General features: G+C 31.0%; 3 protein-coding genes across 3 annotated transcripts; all 3 read right to left on the bottom strand.

Annotated features, from left to right (window-relative positions):
- Positions 1 to 2,124: 2,124 nt before the first annotated feature.
- Positions 2,125 to 3,298, bottom strand: LOC139849087 (uncharacterized). The gene is made up of 2 exons (XM_071838760.1): positions 3,149 to 3,298; positions 2,125 to 3,042 (listed from the first exon to the last, which is right to left on the bottom strand). The coding sequence occupies exons 1-2, from the start codon at positions 3,296 to 3,298 to the stop codon at positions 2,125 to 2,127; spliced, it is 1,068 nt and encodes a 355-aa protein (XP_071694861.1).
- A 3,662-nt stretch (positions 3,299 to 6,960) lies between these two features.
- LOC139850732 (uncharacterized protein At5g65660-like) lies at positions 6,961 to 7,549 on the bottom strand. Its single transcript, XM_071840286.1, has 2 exons — positions 7,307 to 7,549; positions 6,961 to 7,134 (listed from the first exon to the last, which is right to left on the bottom strand). Exons 1-2 carry the CDS (start codon positions 7,547 to 7,549, stop codon positions 6,961 to 6,963), a joined length of 417 nt encoding a protein of 138 aa, XP_071696387.1.
- A 7,795-nt stretch (positions 7,550 to 15,344) lies between these two features.
- Positions 15,345 to 18,726, bottom strand: LOC139846522 (psbP domain-containing protein 5, chloroplastic-like). The gene is made up of 7 exons (XM_071836004.1): positions 18,628 to 18,726; positions 18,283 to 18,342; positions 18,085 to 18,139; positions 17,686 to 17,735; positions 16,062 to 16,138; positions 15,919 to 15,945; positions 15,345 to 15,446 (listed from the first exon to the last, which is right to left on the bottom strand). The coding sequence occupies exons 1-7, from the start codon at positions 18,652 to 18,654 to the stop codon at positions 15,416 to 15,418; spliced, it is 327 nt and encodes a 108-aa protein (XP_071692105.1). The 5' UTR covers positions 18,655 to 18,726; the 3' UTR covers positions 15,345 to 15,415.
- Between the last annotated feature and the right edge of the window lie 2,632 nt (positions 18,727 to 21,358).

The following is a 21,358-nucleotide window of genomic DNA, read 5'->3' as shown; positions in this document are numbered from 1 at the left end:
CATTCAGGCAAATCCATATAAACATCTTCTACTAAATCACCATACAGAAAAGCATTGTTAATATCAAGTTGATACAAAGGCCTACAATTATTAATAGCAACAGAAATAACAATTCTCACAGTAATCATTTTCACAACAGGACTAAAGGTTTCATCAAAATCTAATCCTTCTCTTTGATTATAACCTTTTGCTACTAATCTAGCCTTATACCTATCAATCTCACTAGAAGACTTGTACTTTATTCTATAAACCCAGTTACAACCTATAGATTTTCTACCTATAAGTAAGTCAGTTAGAATCCAAGTACCATTCCTATTTAAGGCTTCAATTTCATCATTCATAGCATTTACCCAGTTCTGATCAAGAGCAGCCTCAGAGTAAGTCTTGGGTTCACAGCCTTTATTTAAATTAACAACAAAGTAAAAATTTTCAGAACCAAGTTTGGAGTAATTCACATATTTATTTAAACCATATTTTACTTTTCCATCAAGAACAAAGTCCTTAAATTTTGTTGGTAAATTACTCCTTCTACTTGTTCTTCTTAAAACAGTTTCATTTTCAGTAACATTGGTATCAGTATTGCCCTCAGGGACAGTGTGCTCAACACAAATATTCTCATCATTGGAAGTTGCAGGTATACTTTCAACAATTTGAATTGTTGAAGTATGATTGCCATCATCCATAAGACTGTCTCTCCCTTCATCATTGGGACTTAAATCATTTTCAGTCAAAAAACTTTCTTTACTTTTAGAACTCACATCAGACCTATCAGAAACAGTACTCGAATCTTTTGGATTAACAGCATTGTCAAAATCAAAATAAGTTGAATCAAAAAAGTTTAAATTGTTTAACTTTCCTTCATCATAAACAGTTTTGTATACAGAATCAAGTTTGAAAGGAAAGATGTGTTCATAAAATTTGACATCTCTTGAAAAAAAAAAAGGTTTTATCTTCTAAGCAAAACAGTTTAAAACCTTTTTTAAAATTAGAATATCTTATGAAAACACACTTTAAAGACCTGGGAGAAAATTTATCATAATTATTCAAAACATTTGCAAAACACAGACATCCAAATGATTTTAAATGGGAGAGATTTGGACTAGACCCATACACCAACTCATAAGGACACTTCCCTTTCAGAACTGCAGATGGTAACCTGTTAATTATATAAGTTGCAGTTAATATACATTCAGACCAAAGATAAAGAGGAATTCCTCCTTGAAACACAAGTGACCTAGCTACATTTAAAAGATGTCTATGTTTTCTTTCAGCTATTCCATTTTGTTGAGGAGTGTATGCACAAGATGTTTGATGTATTATACCCTTAGCCTTTGTAAATAATAACATTTTATTATTTACAAACTCAGTACCATTATCACTTCTTATGATTTTAACATGTTTTTCAAACTGAGTAAAAAGCATATTAACAAACAGCTCAAAACAATCAAACACTTCATTCTTTGATTTAAGTAAATAAACCCAAACAGCCCTAGAATAATCATCTACAATAGTAAGAAAATATTTAAACCCTTCTTTACTTTTAACTTTATAAGGCCCCCAAACATCTAAATGAATAAGTTCACCAATTTTATTTGTTTTGTGTTCACTTAAAGGAAAGGGTTCCCTTGTTTGTTTTGCCTTATGGCAAACATCACAAGGACTATTGTAAGACACTTTTTCAAGACTAAGTTTTAACTTTAATACACTCATAACTTGGTCAGATGGATGACCAAGCCTATTGTGCCATAAGTTGAAACTTTTAAAATTTTTAGAAGACATATTGGCAAAACAGGGCTTACTTTTACTTAACTCATCAAAGAAATATAAACCACCAGATTCATTACCAGTCCCAATCAACCTTCTTTGAGTTAAATCCTGAATGTAACACTTATCAATATTAAAACTCACAACAAGATTATTGTCCTTAACAAGCTTATTTACAGATAACAAACTAACACAGTATTGTGGAATAACAAGAACATCATGTAACTCAATCTTGTCAGAAAGTTTTAAATTTCCCATTTGTTTTATAACAACAACAGTACCATTTGGATGATTTACAGTTAAATTTAAATCAGAGACATCAACAACATTAATAAAGTTTGTATTTGAAGAAACCATATGTTAATTAGCTCCAGAATCAATAATCCACCCATTTGAAAACTTTTCAGATGTGTTCATACAATTAGTAGAAAAGAAAAGATTGAAATTTCCATTAAACAGAGTATTATTATTAACAAAAGTACCTGCCATATTGGCATCAAGATTTCCAACACAAGGTTGATCCTTAATAAGACTCAGAAGTTTCATAATCTGATCACTAGTAAGTTGCACAGAAGAACTACAACCATCTTTTTTGTCAGTAGAACAATTATTACTGTTAAATCTAGGTGACCCTTGATTAAAAGGTTTTTTAATATAACCAGGAGGATATCCAATTAACTCATAACACCTATCAACAATATGTCCTAACATATTACAGTTTGTACACTTAAGAGGTGGATTCTTGAACCTTTTCTTGTTATTATTAAAACCAGTTTTACTAACAAATGCAGTGGGTTGACTTTTAGCATTATGTATATTTTCAGAGTGCATTCTATGTGATTCATCCCAAGAAATAATAGAGAAAGCAACTTTAACAGATGGAACATGATCACTAGTTAGAATATGACTTCTTATAGGTGTATATACATCATCAAGACCCATTAAAAACTGCATAAGTTTTAAAAACTTACAATGATCTTGAAAAGACTTATTTGCAGACACAACATCATCAATTTTAACCATTTCATCAAACTGTCTCCACATAGCATTTAGTTTATGATAGTAATCAGATAAAGATAAACCAAATTGACTACATGAATTAATTTGCTGGTATAAATTGAATGTAACAGAAGCATCAACCTTATCATAAGTCTCTTTTAATTCATTCCATACAGTTTCAGCAGACTTAGAAAAAATTTGACCATTGTAAACATCTTCAGATAATGACACAAGAATCCAAGTAAGAACAACAGAATTGCATCTATCCCACTGTCCTTCCTAGTAGTACATCATCATCTTCATAACTAAATTTTGGACAACTACCATCAATAAATCCCAACTTATTTTTAGTTTGAAGAGCCAGTTTAATAGTACAACACCAAACCTTATAATTTTCTGTTCCTTTCAATTTTTGTGTTATTAAAGAAGCACCAGAAGTATCACTAGAATGCAAATACAGAGGGTCATTAAATTCAAGTGCACTTATTTTAGTAACATGTTCAGCAGAAGACAACGAAGAATCATCACTAGCCATAAAGAAATATTAACAAATATAGCAATTAAACAAGTAATTAGATAAAATAAAGATAAAAAAAACAAGCAAGCAATCAGATATCACACAGAACACTTAAAACCGCAACAAATCCACGGTTCAGACACTTGTAGAGAAAAAATTCATTTACAGAGTACTCCAGAATAAAACTGACTACTAGTCAGGCGTCTTATAAGATAACACAACAGATACAAAATACAGCAAGAATGTAAAGCAGACTCAAAATACAGAATAGAGTAATATGGTCAAGAAGAAGGTTCTTCTTGACTACTCCAAAGCCTGCAGGTGAATTTGGACTGAAATAGACAGAGCCAGGGTTTCACACCAATCACGTTGGTAGATCAAGGATGCCTATTTCCCAAAAACCCCACGAATGTGACTCAGAGTGGATAATGAAAGAAGACTTACAGTGGGTGTGATTGAGTACAAAAGAAAAGATTATCAGATGAATTGCAGCGGAAGAACACAAAATTAGGGTTACGAGAAACCCTAATTTTACCAAAATAGGGGTTGTTCAACCAAACACCTTAAATCACCAGATCTTGACCCAAAAAACGTCCCACAGTCTTTGTCGAACCCAATCACAGTAAAGAATAACCAGATCTTTCAATAAACTTGAAAAACCCCAAATTGAGAAAACCCTAATTGTAACCGACGAATAAAAACTAGGATGAATCACAACCACCGATAAACCGTATCACAACCACAGCTCTGATACCATGAAGAAAATCATAGATCAAAGAACTTCAAACACAAGAGAACAATCGATGATCAACCAAATCTGTAATCAATCACAAGATTACAGAATAACAAAGTACAGCACTCTCACACACTCGTTCACAATGTATAAACCAAAGATCAAGCATAAAACACTCAAGATCTAAACAATTTGTGAAACAGAAAACCCTAGATCTCAAAGTGAGAACGAGAGAGAAAATACAGAAATACAGTGAAAGGAAAAATAACCCGAATGAATAAATTATTCCAGAAAACCCCTTTTATAACCAAATAATTTAGACTTCATGGGCTCAAGTGGTGTTGGGCTTCTTTTGGGCTTCACTTTGGACTTGATCTTGAGTATACTCCAACTTAAATATTTAAGACCCATTTTGATCACAAATAAATTAAGAGTCCAATAACTTAAAAATACAGCATCCCAACTCCATGCAGACTTAGACTTGTGCAGCTACACAGCTCCTTAGCACAGCTACACTTCAAGCTGGAACAATCTGCAATAAACTTAACCCAGAAATAAGTAGCAGAATATACAATTTTCATGTTAGATTGCAAAAGTAATGTATAAAAGTTAATATATATATATCCACTTAAGCATAGTCTACTGGCCACCGAGTTTCGTGTGAAGCAGAAGACATAAGTTCGAATCTTGGTAACGCCTAAGATCGAATTAAAATGGGCTCTTCTCCGGAGGTGGCACTAATGTGCGCAATTCATCCGGTTACGGGTTTTGTCGCTTGGAGGCTCGTCACCTAGGGGTTTTACTTGCTAGTAGGGACCCAATGTGATTGTCTCTAGAGAGATTTCCTCTACGAACCCAAAAAATTATACTAATTATACGGGAGGATAAATATTTAATAATAAAACACTTTAATACAGGACCACATCACAACTTCGAGCACTATTAATGTTGTTAGCAAAGTCATGACTCATATACCACAAGATTTGATTATTGATAAAATACTTATGGAATTGAGACATGAATTTTCTATCATATCCATACCTAATTTTTTCATCTTTCAATGATTCCATCCAAAATGAAAACCTTGTGGCTGCGTTAACTTGTATGTCTTGATACGCAAAACAATATTCCTATTCCTTACCTAATTAATTTAAGACATGCAAATTAAAATATTCAACGTATCGTTGTCATGTTAAAATTTTTGTACGTGGTCGCTTGATTTCGTATATGTTAGCTTCTGACTTGTAATTTTTTTTATCAATACAATTGCTTGCCTTTAAAACTCACTAGCATGAGCACATATTAATAGTTTGAATGATAACTAGCATATACTCGTATGAAAAACCAATCCATTTCTAACAATAATAGCTGTATATTTCATTTTAAATATAAGTCAGTACCCTTCGAATATTTGAGTTGTAAAATTTAGTTTTTGTTTCCAACATTTTTTTCCTTTTTTTTTTTTTTGGACATTGCTATACTTATAATATGTGAAATAGGTTATAATTATAGCATGGATCATTTTCCTTAAAAGTATTTTTTATTGGATACGAATCTAAAGTGAAATCTTGGATAAGTTGCAGTTCATGACTATTGGAAGAATATTTTAATAATATATGCCGAGTTTATTAATAAACCGTTGGGAACCATAACGAATTTTAAATGTAAAAGTCTTAATAGTGCTCAAAAGTATAGGTAATAACGGATCAAAATGAAATGATAAGCCTATGTGGAAAGCTAAATTCAATTTTTTAGACCTTATTTAGTGGTGATGGGTGTGATGGGGTGTGATGAGTGTTTTTGTGGGGTATAGTGGTGATTTGGTAAAGGTGATGACGTGATAGTGTGATGAAGTTTGTAGTAGTATGGCGTGATGATTGTGTGATAGAGAGTATGTCCCACCATTTTTATTTTCTTTTTCATATTTTATTTGAGTTATTTATTATTATTTTTAATATATTAATTATATTAATTAGTTTAAAATATTTTTTTGTTAGTTATTATTCCATATATTTATATTTATTTATATTTATGTTGTGATTTTCATTTGTTTCAAGTTTAGGGTTTAAGTTGTAAATTCATACAAAGTATAGGGATTACAAGTGTAAATTGATTTCTTTTATCCCCTTCATCGAACAAACAGATCTGGAATGAATTCATTGTCGTCTTCATCTCATTTTCTTCAGCAATTAAAATCAAAATGCACCCAAATAATTAAAATCAAAATACACCCAAAAATTGCAATCGAAATAGAAAATATTACATGGAAGCTTCTGATTGGGCAACACTCCCTCACGCCACCAACCTTCTTCCGTGAAGCAGGCGAATTTTGCAGCCCATCACGCCGCGCTGCGGCGCCATGGTGGCGTGATGGTGGTGATTTCGGAGCCACCACGCTGCGTTAAATGAGGTCTTAATGGTTAAAAAGTGTCCAATTTGTTAAAAATAAAGAGTAATGATATGAATGGTTATATACTTGCATCATTGCAATTAGAGAGTCCACCAGTAGCCTTTGTTTAAGGGCAAAGTCCCCTCATGTTCTTGAATCAACAATAAGATAAGCTCGACTATATATAGATAGTGGACTTATTATATACTCTAGTACTATTAGGTACTATATATACATTTGAGGGATCATTAAACTATAAAAGTAAATACCTTTTTACCTATAAGAGTCATGTATGTATGGATCCATATACAATTTGGCTATTATTGAATATAACAATTCCCATTAAAATCTTCTTAATCGTTAATTAATCTCCATCGCTTAGAAAGTAACACAAAAAATACTTATTTTGCATTAACATGCAAAAGAATGAGAACAAAATGTAAAAAGTCTTCATGGCATATTCTTAAGAATCAGTACCGTATTTGTATTTCATAACAATTGCTATATACAGAGGAAAATGGAGGCATACTAGTTTAAATTATGATGTCATGTAATTAACTAATTCATGTGAACAATTATATGGGGCGATTTTTGTGGCGTTTCAAGTTCTTCTTGTAGGTTGATCTTGTGCTCTCTTGGCGGTTCGCGAGGACATGGCAATGCCATAAACTTTGCAATTCGATCTCCCGCCATTATCACTGGCAAGCTCTCTTTCTTTACTTCTTTAATTTCCTGCTAAATAATAATTATAAACATTACAAAAATGCTAGTACATAAAAACATCTCGTAAAGATTCAAGTTCAAAACTCATAAATGCAGCTTTAGGGTCTTGCCTTAAAAAATATGCTACTGACAATTAATATCATTTTGAATTCAAATCACCGAATCAAGTTAAATAAATTACCGCGAGTTTAACATTTGGTTTAGTAGGTGAGGACTCGTCAGCATTATGATTAACATACGAACCACGAAGATGCCGTAGCTTGTCCCAATGGTAACAACAAGAGAAAAAACCACTTAGGCTAAAAATTATGATTAGGAGTAACGCGGTGCCGAGAGGGAAGCCTAACGTCGGGCGAGATTGAGCTTGGTGTTGCGGTGGTTGGTAGTAAGGAGGTGACTCGGCTAACTTCATGACAACTTCCATGTTTTTTTATAATGTTTTGGTTTAGGATTTGGTTTTTAGTACGAGGAGACAAGAATAACATTCAAGATAATATTGTTCGTGATGAATATGAACGTTTTTTTTCTTCATGTTTTGTGAAGTAAAATTTAGCCCGATTTAGAGTTTAGGGTTTAGGGTTTAGGGTTTGGTGTTTTGGGTTTATACTCTAAACCGTTCATGTTAAAAAGTCAATCTAAATCCTAAATCTAAACCCTAAATCTAAACCCTAAACCCTAAATTTCTAAACCCTAATATCTAAACCCTATAAACCCTAATATCTAAACCCCAATAGCTAAAACCTCAACATACGCTCGAAAAACACGATAATTGTTATATATTACTTCTTCGAGCGTTTTCCCGCAAATATAAAAACATTTATCACAAAGTGTCTCTACTAAATGTTCATATTTTCATCTCATCTATAATGTTCGTGAACAAAGTTTTTTCAAAAAACGAAAAAAAAAAAAAAAGGTTTTTGCTTCCCCCCGCTTCCCCCCGATTTGTTACTTCCCTAGAATACATTAAATCAATGTTATAGGGGCTTAATATTTTTAAAGTGTCAAAATGTACTAACGAACTATTAATAAGTCTATGATGAACATTAAACCAAATATTTTATAGGGGATTCAATTTTTTAAAGTTTCAAAATGTACTAACGAATAAATAAAAAGTAAAATTTTGATTAAAATTATATAAATCATCTCCGATATCGTGATGTAGTTTTAGGCATTGAATTAAGAATTGTGGATGGTTATCTCAGATCTTCGTTGTATTTTCCCACATATTAGACAATGTAGTTATTTTTGTTAGATGATCATGATTTGTGAATATGTCATAACTCTTTGTCTAGTTGTTAGTATTTTGTGCATTCCCTGAGAAAGTCTTCTGTCGTAATTCTTCAGCCTATAATGAGTTGAAACATTATATTTGTAATAAAAAGCATAATATTGTAATATTTTTTTAATTATTTCGAAAATGTATGAAGTTTATGATTTGGTATACTTCATCCATAAAGTTGTGCATAATAGTAAGTTTTTCAACTAAAAATGACATACAATTGTAATAACTTGAGATTGCAACTTCGTCTTCTTTATTCACAAAATATTTCCCTGCTAAAGTATTTGACATTGTGGCTTCTAAATTTCTAAATTTTGTAGTAAGTGCAATCTCTTCGTTCGTAATTTCAAATGTTAAAGATTTCATTTTTCAAGTTGAGGTCCAAAAACTTCAACTGTTACAATCAAGATTAAGTTAATGTATGTTAATCTCGAAATTGAAATATGAAAAAGTAGTTAATATAAACCAATAAGAATAAATACGGTAAAGAAATAGTTTTATGTACTTGCTTGTAGCATATCAGTTGGAGGTAATCCACCAATTCACATTATACGCTGCTGAGTAGGACACATCCAAGTACCATAAGTAATACTAAAGACATCAAATTTAGTAGCAAACTTTTTCATATTAAATAAGCTATAGAAATGTGATAATAACTTTTCAATAATCGGTAGAATGTCGTCTTCAATGAATTCTCCAATCAATCTTTTACGTAGTTCTAATATACGTTGGTGATGTTTAACAAACCAATCACTAAACCCTAAACCCTAAATCAACCCTAAGCCAACAACCGTTTACCCTACACAAAACCCTAAACCCTAACTCTAAACCCTATACCCTAAATGCTAAATGCTAAACTTTAAATTCTAAAATATAAACCCTAAACCCTAAACTCTAAACCCTAAATCCTAAACCATATACCCAAAACCCTATACACTAAATCCGAAAACCTAAACCCTAAATCCTATACACTAAACTCTAAACCCTAAACCATGTATCTGTACTTTAAACCATAAATTGTAATAAACTAAACTCTAAGCCCTAAACCTTAAACCCTATACTCTAAACAATAAATTCTAAAATCTAAACCTTAAAGTCTAAACCATAAACCCTAAACAGTAAACCCTAAACCATATACAAAAAACTCTAAACCCTAAATCATATATCTAAACCCTAAATCAAACCCTTAACCCTATACACTAAACTCTAAACCATATACCCTAAACCATAAATTCTAAACTCTAAACTCTAAAACCTAAACCCTATACACTAAATCCTAAACCCTAAACCCTACACACTAAACCGTAAAACTCTAAACCCTAAACCTTAAATTATATACCATAAAATCTAAAAACTAAAGCCTAAACTCTAAACCCTAAACCCTAAACCCTAAAGAATAAATTCTAAAATCTTAACCCTAAACCCTAAATCCTAAACTGTAAATCATAAACCGTAAACTCTAAATAGCAATTCATAAACCTTGAACCATTAACTCTCAACGTTAATCCTTTTTATCCATTAAGCTTAAACCATATACACTAAACTCCAACTAAAAACTAAACGAACCCTAAACCCTAAACCACCAACCTTTTACCTTACAAACTGAACCCTAAACCCTAAACTCTAAACCCTAAACCCTATACCCTAAAATCTAAACCCTAAACTCTATACCCTAAACCCTAAACTATATACCCTAAACCCTATACACTAAACCATAAACCCAAAACCCTAAATCCTATACACTAAACTCTAAACCCTATATCTCTACTCTAAACCATAATTTGTAAAAACTAAACCCTAAGCCCTAAACCCTATACCCTATACCCTAAACCCTAAACCATAAATTTTAAAATCTAAACCTTAAACCATAAAGTCTAAACCATAAACCCTAAAAACTAAACTCTATACAATAAACTCAAAACCCTAAACCACCAACCCTTAACCCTACACACTAAACGCTAAACCATAAAACCTAAACCATAAATTCTAAAATCTAAACCCTAAACCCTAAAATCTAAAACCTAAACCCTATACACTAAACCCCAAACCCTAAACCCTATATCTAAACCCTAAACAATAAATCCTAAACTATAAACCATAAAACCCTAAACTCTATACCATAGGTTCTAAAAACTAAACCATAAACTCTAAAGCCTAAACAGTAAACCCAAAACCCTAAACTCTAAATTCTAAACCCTAAACCCTAAAGCATAAATTCTAAAATCTTAACCCTAAACCCTAAATCCTAAACTATAAACCATAAACCATAAACCCTAAATAGCAATTCCTAAACCTTAAACCATTAACTCTCAACGTTAATCCTTTTTATCCATTCAGATTATATTAGTTGTCAAAAAGAATTTAGTTTGTACTATAAGTATATATTTAATTATAGATGTACAAAAAATATTCAAAGGATATTTAACCATAGAACATTTACATCTTAGTCAAATATGTCTTAAGACTTTCTTATAAACAACATTCTTGGTGGTTTTTGAATCATTCTCGTTGTCGTCCAATATGATTGGTTTTAATCCTTTTTTTGTAGTTAAATACCCATGTTTGCAATGATTGTTTATTCATTTTATTGAACGAAGTAAATGCATATTAATAATTTTTGTAATATGATGTATATTTTACATGACAAATGCAATGTGTCATTATTTTATTATTAATTTTTTTGTCATTAGAATGTAGGATGAAAAGTATGGTGTAGAAAAATGTTCAGGCTTGAACAATTTAGATTGAGAAAAATGTATTCGGTGAATATAAACAAATTATATTTAAGTAAATATTTATTTGTTAAAGAACATACTAAATTATTTTTCCAAAAGAAGTAGTTTTAACAACAATTTACATTGAACGTTCCATGAAAGTGGAAGTATTAGCGGTAACGACAGCAATAAGTGATGGTAGTCCTATTGATGAAGCCATGACCCTTCATAACTATAACTAAAATAACTAAAAGGTATAATAAAGCAAACATAAAACATAGGAATTAGCATCAAGATACATAAATTATATTGTTATAATATAAAGACACACATACAACAAACTTCTCGCATTTAAATACAACAAATTGACAACAAAACAACAACAATTCACAATTTGTTTGCATTTATTAGTTGACACAAAAATAGCAAGAGCAAAAACCTATATAATATTCCACCCACTTCGTTTATTGCATTTATTGTTCAGTCCAAGAAGTTTCTCAAGAAGTTCATGGCAACCGCAGTCACCATATATATTCCACCCACTTCGTTTATTGCGTCAAGAATCATCTGACACCAAAAAAGTAAACCATTATATCATGTTCCGTAGTTAAAATTTACCAAACGGGCTGCTACTAAAAGGTTTTTGGTTGATGATTTAAAACCTTAACAACTTGACCAGCAGCCTTGCAGGGCACAATTGTAGCCTCGATGTCTCCGGTATGCCCAACCATGTCACCATTTGGTAAATTCACCCTTACCTACAACCACAATAATACAGATTTAGAGGTGGCAAATTCGACCCACTTATTTATAAAATGGGTTCACTCGGAAATGGATCCAAACGGGTCAAAGGGAACCTAAAATGTATATCCTAAATCTTTTTTTCAAGATACTTGATTATTCTCAAAATAACAAACTTTCCTGATGATATTTGATAGTGTTTAATAAAAGGAAGTCAAAAACAGTTTGGAGAAGAGAAGTGTTTTGACCTGGTCAAACTTGCGACTGAGGATGGCATTTCTCACCAATCTCCAAAGCCTTCATCTTTGGTTGCATAAGATTACAATATAAGATATCACCAGCTCACTCTTGCGAGCATCTCATTTTGTATGTTACTGTCACAAAATATTTGTGAGAAAGATGACACGTCTATAGAAGTAAATGAAATTAAAAAACTGACTACATATACATATTGATTTTATATTCCAAAGTTAAAAAATCAGAACATGGACATTCGCAGCAGCAACAACAACAACAACAACAACAAACCATCAATATGGCACTAAATCGAATTAGCATATCGAATTTTGTAAAAGATAGAAACAAAAGGGATTAGGTTAATTGAATTTTGCCAAGTAAATCGGATTCATCAGACGTATGTGTGGAAGTTCTTACATCGAAGAATTGATGATCGGTTTTATTGAACGAAATCTAGTTAGGGTTTAGTAAACAAGATGAGAAGATGAAGGGATTAAGTAATGTAGGTGTTCCGTGTTTTTTTTTATTATTAAGGGTATTTTAGGGATGGAGTGTATGTAAAATTGATTTATTAGCTAATATTTTTAGTAGATGATTTAGGACCGTAAGATTAAGGGGTATTGTAACGTAATTTTCTAATCTAATGGTAATTAAGGGGGTTTTAAAAACATTTATTAGCTAATCGAGACTCTCTTTTAATGTATATATATATATATATATATATATATATATATATATATATATATATATATATGTGTGTGTGTGTGTGTGTGTGTGTGTGTGGGATCAATGGGGAAGTAACCAATAGGGGGGAAGAAAAAAAAAATTCTCGTTTTTTTTGGAATTTTTTTTTTCAGGCATCAAGATCACACGAAAATATGAACATTTAAAAAAGACACTTCGTGATGAATGTTATTATTTAGGTGGGAAAACGATCGACAAAAATAACATTCAAGATAATATTGATCGTGAAGAATGTTAACGTTTTTTTTTCTTCATGTTTTGTGAAGTAAAATTTAGCCCGATTTAGAGTTTAGGGTTTAGGGTTTGGTGTTTTAGGTTTAGTCCTTAAACCCAAAATCCCAAACTCTAAACCCTAAACCCTAAACCCTAAACCCTAAACCCTAAACTCTAAACTCTAAACCGTTCGTGTTAAAAACTCAATCTAAATCCTAAATCTAAACACTAAATCTAAACCCTAAACCCTAAATTTCTAAACCCTAATATCTAAACCCTATAAACCCAAATATCTAAACCCGAATATCTAAAACCTCAACATACGCTCGAAAAACACGATAATTGTTATATATTACTTCTTCGAGCGTTTTCCCGCCAAAATAAAAACATTTATCACAAAGTGTCTTTATTAAATGTTCATATTTTCATCCAATCTATAATGTTCGTGAACAAATTTTTTTCAAAAAAAAAAAAAAAAAAAAAAAAATTTGCTTTCCCCCATTTCCACCCGATTGGTTACTTACCCCTTGATCCTACCACTATATATATATATATATATATATATATATATATATATATATATATATATATATATATATATATATATATATATATTATATAATAAATCTAAATTATACTTATACGGAGTATAACTCTACTCCCTTCAATTTTTTGGACGGTTTTTAACTATTTTCTTGACCCACTCCCTTTGCTATAAAATAAACATAATTATAATCTATGATAGCAGTATTACATGTAATGTTTTTTTTTTTTTTTTTTCTTCGAACGACAGAACTTTTATTAACAAACTAACGAAAAACTATTACAAAGAAACAATTACAAGGCAACTACAAAGCATAAAAAGGAGATTGTAATCAATCCGTCCAAGTCTCTTCTTAGGGTTTCTAGTATGCAAGGGCAAATCTAGCTTCTGATTTATGGGATCACGAGACACAACTAATTTAAATTTTTTATATAGGAAACGTATTTTTAAATTTTTATAGAACACTACTAAATTTAACTACATGACTCATACAAATGAAATAGGCTCTATTACATTGAACAAATACAATAGAAACATCAAACAACTAGTGAAACATCCGTACCCGACTCCTTAAACAATCATCACAAAGAATCACCAACATACAATTGAATAAGTTTAGTATACTGATACGGAGTATTTATTAATGTTTATATCAAATTATTAAAAATTACATGTACAGGTTTAACATGATGGGATGATAGCCACCAAACATGATAAAGCGGCTATATAACAAAGTACAACACATTTATCTGAATTTGGTAAGGCGGCTAAGCTGGTTGTACGGTGGAATTGAAGGGTGTCACGATTGCCAAGTGGGAAAAAAATTAGTATAAGAGAAACAGTGGGAGAAAGCTGTTGGCATATTGGATGATATATGAAATTCCTAGCTCATTCTACCAAGTAGAAGGAAAAAAGATACTAAAAATAAATAACTTTTACAACGAGATTTTCACCTAAATTTTAATATATTCATCAATATTGTTTATTGTTTATTATTACAGAATTGCATTCTACTATATGGTGAATATATAAAAATAGGATAGAGTACTAATATCATCAAATGAATATTAAAATTTCACTTTAAGCATATCACGGGGTGATCAGGGAGAGGGTCAGATAACATCACTGTGTTACTCAATTAAATTGCGTGCATCTGAGTAAAACAAGAATTGAGGGTTCGTGCGTTGCTACTCTAAGGTTTATGCGATTTTAACGCAAGATATCGATTTAGAAGGCACATTTTACTTCATGTATCTATCAATGTATATAATTCAGTTTTAAAATACATGTCGACCTATAAGCTCAAATAAACACAAAGACATAATATCATATGTGTTTTTCCACAACAAAGAATTATTGAATAAAGAAAAGACCCATGCTAAAGACATGTGAAACATGAAAATTAATATACACTTGTTCCTTGTTGATGTTGTTTTTGAGAAGCTTAACTTGCATCGCAGAACACACTGCAACAACCACAAAGGTAGTAACGGCGTAAGCAGTTAGAGGAAGCTTTGCAATAGACTAACTGATGAAGAAACAAACAGAACCAACAATTAAACAATTACCTCTTTCATTTTTTTATGGTTGTCATAATGTCAGCAAACAATATCGCGGAGCAAATAACAAAATGCAAGATTCCTTTAAAAACATAACCTATGTAACAAAACTTTACACACACATATAGCATACATGCTTTATAATGGCCTAAAAATTCTTCGGCCTTTACCACAAAGTTAACATCTTCAAACCATATCCATGACTGACTTTGAAAAATCAAGCAACCACCTAACACGTAAAGCTGTCATTCAGTGACATTTATCTCCGAATCACACTTTGTAAAGTTTCCCTGCAAAAAAGCATCTATATTATCTCTGGGCAATAAAGTAACGTATCTTGCATATGTTTGTAGACTCATAAAGCATCTATAGGGTAAAAGGGGACAAAAGGGATGAAACTTACTAAAATTCTATCTTCTGTATATACAACCTTCCGATGCATTTTATTAAACAATTTAGATTGTTCAATCGATAACATACATGCTGGTGAAAGACGTTAAGCTTCGAAAATTTTTTTTATAAAAAACAAAAAATGCACTGAATAACATTATAATTAACCATATTGTTGTAAAAAAAATAACATAACCATGTTTAATAAAGCAAGCTTTTCAGGTCCCACAGTTCAATCACTTCGTTGTTTCCATATTAGGCTTTTAGCTAAGCTTTGCAAGCCCCGTAATTTCTCAACATTGTGCACTTAGAAGCATATAAGAAACTTTTTTTTTTTCACTCTTAACATGTACTCAAGATTGTATTACTTACCAATGAGCATAGATTATGTTTCCACATCTGCAATAAACAACCCCCCGTATGTCAACAGAAACCAACAGAAAACTCCCCAAAAAAATAATAACAAATAAATAAAATTAGAAAGTTTAAAAAAGTGTAGATACAACAAAACAAACCTCTTCCAATATCTTTTCAAAGGGTTCTCTAACCTGCGAGACCGGTTCTTGAGGAACTTCTTGCACTCCATTGCTTCCTGAGAGATTTTCATTGATCCAATTACATTAACAAAGAGTCAAGCATAACATGAGTTCAATTTGAACTTAATAAACAAAGGCAGCAGTATTAATTTGTCAAAATAAAAGAACATACTATTATAAATAAGTCATAACGGATAACTTGCACCATAAACGATTTGAAATCAACATAAACGATTCGACTAATAATAACCATTACATTCCTACATCAAATCGAATGACAAATGATAACAAAACCAAAAAAAAAAAATTGCATAGTAGACGTATACCATAATGTAAGAGAATTGGGTCTAACCTTGATTATAAGAGATTTGACCAGTACTTACAGTGCTTGTATTTTCTGACCTGAACTTGTTATGACTCATTAATCTACCCATTATGCCGATGCAAGACCCGACCAGGTGGCAACAGGGCCGGCCCTAGGGTAGGGCCACAGGGGCGACCGCACCTGGGCATTACATTTTAAGGGGCATCAAATCTGGAGTTTTAAGTTTTTTTTAAGTGCAAATGAGTTTTTTTTTTTTTTTTTTTGTAAGTTTATCGGAGAAATTTTATGGAGGAAGGGAGAGGAAGAAAGAAAAGTCAAAATATGGTATAGAAAAAATCTTTTTTTCCTTAATATTTTAAGCTTTTTTCATTTGTTATATATGTTAATTTTATTAAAATCCAATATATCATACAAAAGATATAGCGTATTGTACAATCACGTATGAATTTTGAAATTCCAGTCTAGCAATAGATGTGCCAAAATAATATGAATTCATAAAATAAATCTACTGATTTCTTAATATAATACTCCATAGTACTACTTAATTTTTATATTTTCTTTAATTTAATTATTTCTATAAGGAACAAAAGTCCTTTTTTGAAAGTTCTATTTTATTTGTGTGTCACAGACAAATTTTGGTATAGTATAAAAATGAACCTTTTTAAGTATTCAATTTTGAGAAAATGTTTAAGAAAAAAAAATTTAAAGTTGATTGTTTCTTTTGAAGGTAGACAATTATTTTGAAACAAAAGAAAAATAGAATTATAGACACATATTTCGGGATCAAGTAATAGTCTAATAATTTAGACACATGTTACATTACTCGATATATTTTTTTTTTTTTATAATTTACGCATTAATTAAATCACGTATGAAAAAAGAAAAAGACACTATAAATTTTTTAACTAGACTTGAAGTCATCACTTTTATCGTAGTTTATCTCTTCAAATTGTCACACTAAGTTTATTTAAAAAAGAATTAACGTGAAAATGAGTTATATAAGTCCATTAGCTTTCGAACACTTGTTTATAAATAGAGTAGGGGGCATTATTTGATCGATTCGCCCCGGGCAACAGAATACTCAAGACCGGCCCTGGGTGGCAAACTAACAATATATATAAAATTTTGGGGGAGTTAAATAACCAACCACCTTTGCAACTCCAAATGATCTAACCACATGTATTATCACAAAGAGATTATAACGACCATATATTATCATCGATTGATATGTATATACAATTCACAATAAGGTGGAGTAGGGTTGGTTGAGAGAGTTACCATGTCCCATTGCTTGTTGAGAGTTGAAGCGTTCAAAGAGTACAAAAATCCTACAAACAATAACGTCGATGTATTAACAAAAGTGTTAAAAAGGGAGTTGTGAAATAATCAGTTTCCAATTTAAAAAAAAAAAAAGATAAACTTTTAGTTATTTTATGTAACTTTTAGTTAGCATTTTGCAGATTTCTTGTTCCAAATCAAAAATAAGGATTAGAAATAAAAAAATAATAATCAGTTTCCAATAAAATAAAATAAAAAACTATGTTATGATGGTTACAAAGGGGCTATTTTGCCTCTGGCCACATAAGTAGTAAGTTAGTAACCCAAGTTACTCAAAGATTCGTCTAGGTATTGAAAAAACTGTCTCTACCTAAAAGAGAAAATGAAATAGGATCAGACCATCGCGTTCGACGGATGCAGCAAGATAATGCCGGAAGATGTTTGAATCTTGCACCTACATTTTACATATCAATGAACACCCTTTAACATATTTACAAAACAGAGGTGGCAATTATGGTCATATAAATAATAAAAGGTTGATTTGATGTTTTGTCTCTATAGTGTCAAATGGCCAATCGGGTTAAACTAAAAACTTACAGTTTTTGTAGGTGATTTGCGAACCAGGTATTCATAGTACCAATATGGGTCCCCATCAATCTAAGATACCAAACAAAATTAACGCACAATATGATTAGATATAGGTTTAAAAGCAAGTTATCATAGATAGATCATTATCTTCAAAACTAATTTTGGGTAAATAAGATATGGGCTAAATCCGTTCTAGGCCACATGAGTCGAAAGATTTCCAAGCCTGCACAATAGTATCAATTAACAACAAAAAAGCCTCTGGAATTGCAACGTCAAGAACAAAAAAAATAGGTTAAACGCATAATAAGAACAAAATCAATAAAAAGCAAATTGAAACAAAAGGAAAAATGATACCTTTGATGATCCACCTGTAGAAACCATGACATGAAAAAGGAAATGAAAAAAGGTTAACGATTGTGGAATTAGAAAATCAACCTGCAAACGGTTACTGAATTTTTTTTAACTGTCACAATGTTAAGAATCCAAATAATTAGTGGTGTCTTCAAATTTATTAGATTTTAATAGATTATTAAACCTTTATAATAGTGTTAACAGAAAACAAAGTAAGCATTTTCAACCGAGGCTGAAATAGTCTTTTTGCGTTTATTTTGTCTAATATAACGTATATACAAAGCATTTAAAGCATTTTCAAATTCAATCGCTAACCGTAGTTCCCAAAATCCAAGTCGTCTTCAATCCACCATAATTACATGTTTTGCAATCATGGTAAACTGATATATGTAAGTAAAATGACCAACCATATAAGTAAATATGTATTTTTGCAATCATGTTGACCTGTGTTGACCTGTTTTGACCAGTAGTTTGAATTGACTATAGTAAAATCAACCAAAGCAAACTGCAGTATGCAAGTAATTTATTTGCTGACTTGCAAGTAATTTATTATCCACCATCAAAGCATGCATTGTTTTGTGCAATTTTTTAACCTGAAACAAATAAGTAACCAAAGTGCAATATGGAAACAAAATAAAGCAATAGCTTGACCTGTTTAGTCAAAAGTGACCAATTTCATTCAAGGGACCAAATGACCAATTTCAGTTAGTGACCACATGCATCTAAACATTATTATGCTAAGCGACCAAATGACTATTATACCTTTAGAAACAGAATTATTGAAGAGTACATCCAAAATTACCATGGGTTGTAGTCTTAATGTATATGGATTGACACCAGTTTGTCTTGGTCCTCTTGGATCATGTTAATATGTGTAGTCGACCTATACATAAGAAACAAAGAAACACAATTAATAATCCAAATTCATAATCTGCTAAATCAATTACTTTATTAACAATTTCAACAAACAAATTTGATTTGTTCCTAACATGATGCATTTTTTAGGATTGACCTGTCAATATCCTTATCGCATTCATAATTTCTTCCAGGCAACTGTGATTACCAATATTTTCCCCATTTTACACAAGTATCCTAATTCGAAAACTAAAACAAACAAATTCTTAAAATAGCGAACGAACACTTATAAAAACTGAAAAGATCAATAAAAGATAATCGCACCTTGCGATTTATAATCGATGTTTCACCACGTACCAACATCACAATTAAAATGGTTTCTGCATATTAAACAATTGAACAAATCATGACGAAAGATAAGATTCAATACCACTCCAGCCTCATTAGCCATCCTCAGTTTATCATTTAGGTTGGCCATGTAGTGACCCGAACTTTTCCATGTTTATATATATATTAAATGAAATTGTTATTTACATGATTAAGTGTTTCCAACATGTTAAGCAATCAAACTTGTTAAGACTTGATTAATTGAAATAGGTTTCATATAGACAATTGACCACCCAAGTTGACCGGTGATTTACGAACGTTAAAACTTGTAAAAACTATATGATGACATATATATGGTTATATATATAGTTAACATGATTTTATTATAAGTATGTATCTCATTAGGTATTTTAACAATGAGTTATATACATAAAAATGAGACTATTAATTTAAGAAACTCGAAAACGATATATATAACGATTATCGTTATAACAACGTCTTACTAGGTACATATGAATCATATTAAGATATTGATACACTTGGTTAATTATGTTAAATGATAAGTAAATATATTATTAAGTGTATTAACAATGAAATACATATGTAAAAATAAGACTACTAACTTAATGATTTCGAAACGAGACATATATGTAACGATTATCGTTGTAACGACATTTAACTGTATATATATCATACTAAGATATATTATATATCATAATATCATGATAATATAACAATTTAACATCTCATTTGTTATAATAAACAATAGGTTAACAACATTCAACAAGATCGTTAACCTAAAGGTTTCAAAACAACATTTACATGTAACGACTAACGATGACTTAACGACTCAGTTAAAATGTATATACATGTAGTGTTTTAATATGTATTCATACACTTTTGAAAGACTTCAAGACACTTATCAAAATACTTCTACTTAACAAAAATGCTTACAATTACATCCTCGTTCAGTTTCATCAACAATTCTACTCGTATGCACCCGTATTCGTACTCGTACAATACACAGCTTTTAGATGTATGTACTATTGGTATATACACTCCAATGATCAGCTCTTAGAAGCCCATGTGAGTCACCTAACACATGTGGGAACCATCATTTGGCAACTAGCATGAAATATCTCATAAAATTACAAAAATATGAGTAATCATTCATGACTTATTTACATGAAAACAAAATTACATATCCTTTATATCTAATCCATATACCAACGACCAAAAACACCTACAAACACTTTCATTCTTCAATTTTCTTCATCTAATTGATCTCTCTCAAGTTCTATCTTCAAGTTCTAAGTGTTTTTTCATAAATTCCAAAAGTTCTAGTTTCATAAAATCAAGAATACTTCCAAGATTGCAAGTTTACTTCCAAGTTTTCTAAATTCATTCCAAGTAATCATCCAAGATCAAGAAACCTTTGTTACTTACAGTAGGTTATCTTTCTAATACAAGGTAATAATCATATTCAAACTTTAATTCAATTTCTATAACTATAACAATCTTATTTCGAGTGGAAATCTTACTTGAAATTGTT

Source organism: Rutidosis leptorrhynchoides, chromosome 5 (genome assembly GCF_046630445.1).
Source record: "Rutidosis leptorrhynchoides isolate AG116_Rl617_1_P2 chromosome 5, CSIRO_AGI_Rlap_v1, whole genome shotgun sequence".
In the NCBI taxonomy this organism is placed as follows: domain Eukaryota; kingdom Viridiplantae; phylum Streptophyta; class Magnoliopsida; order Asterales; family Asteraceae; genus Rutidosis; species Rutidosis leptorrhynchoides.
The sequence above is the reverse complement of the archived record's forward strand: the minus strand, read 5'-3'. Positions and strand labels throughout refer to the sequence as shown.

What these genes read in the sequence shown, in the direction of transcription:
- LOC139850732 (XM_071840286.1), bottom strand. Translation starts at nt 7,549, where the DNA reads ATGGAAGTTGTCATGAAGTTAGCCGAGTCACCTCCTTACTACCAACCA. An exon ending in AACCAAATGTTAAACTCGCG is followed by an intron (nt 7,135 to 7,306) that starts GTAATTTATTTA and finishes ATTATTTAGCAG; the next exon opens with GAAATTAAAGAAGTAAAGAA.
- LOC139849087 (XM_071838760.1), bottom strand. Translation starts at nt 3,298, where the DNA reads ATGGCTAGTGATGATTCTTCGTTGTCTTCTGCTGAACATGTTACTAAA. An exon ending in AAGGAACAGAAAATTATAAG is followed by an intron (nt 3,043 to 3,148) that starts GTTTGGTGTTGT and finishes ATGTACTACTAG; the next exon opens with GAAGGACAGTGGGATAGATG.
- LOC139846522 (XM_071836004.1), bottom strand. Translation starts at nt 18,654, where the DNA reads ATGGTTTCTACAGGTGGATCATCAAAG. An exon ending in CTACAGGTGGATCATCAAAG is followed by an intron (nt 18,343 to 18,627) that starts GTATCATTTTTC and finishes TTGGTATCTTAG; the next exon opens with ATTGATGGGGACCCATATTG. An exon ending in TGCATCCGTCGAACGCGATG is followed by an intron (nt 17,736 to 18,084) that starts GTCTGATCCTAT and finishes TATTGTTTGTAG; the next exon opens with GATTTTTGTACTCTTTGAAC.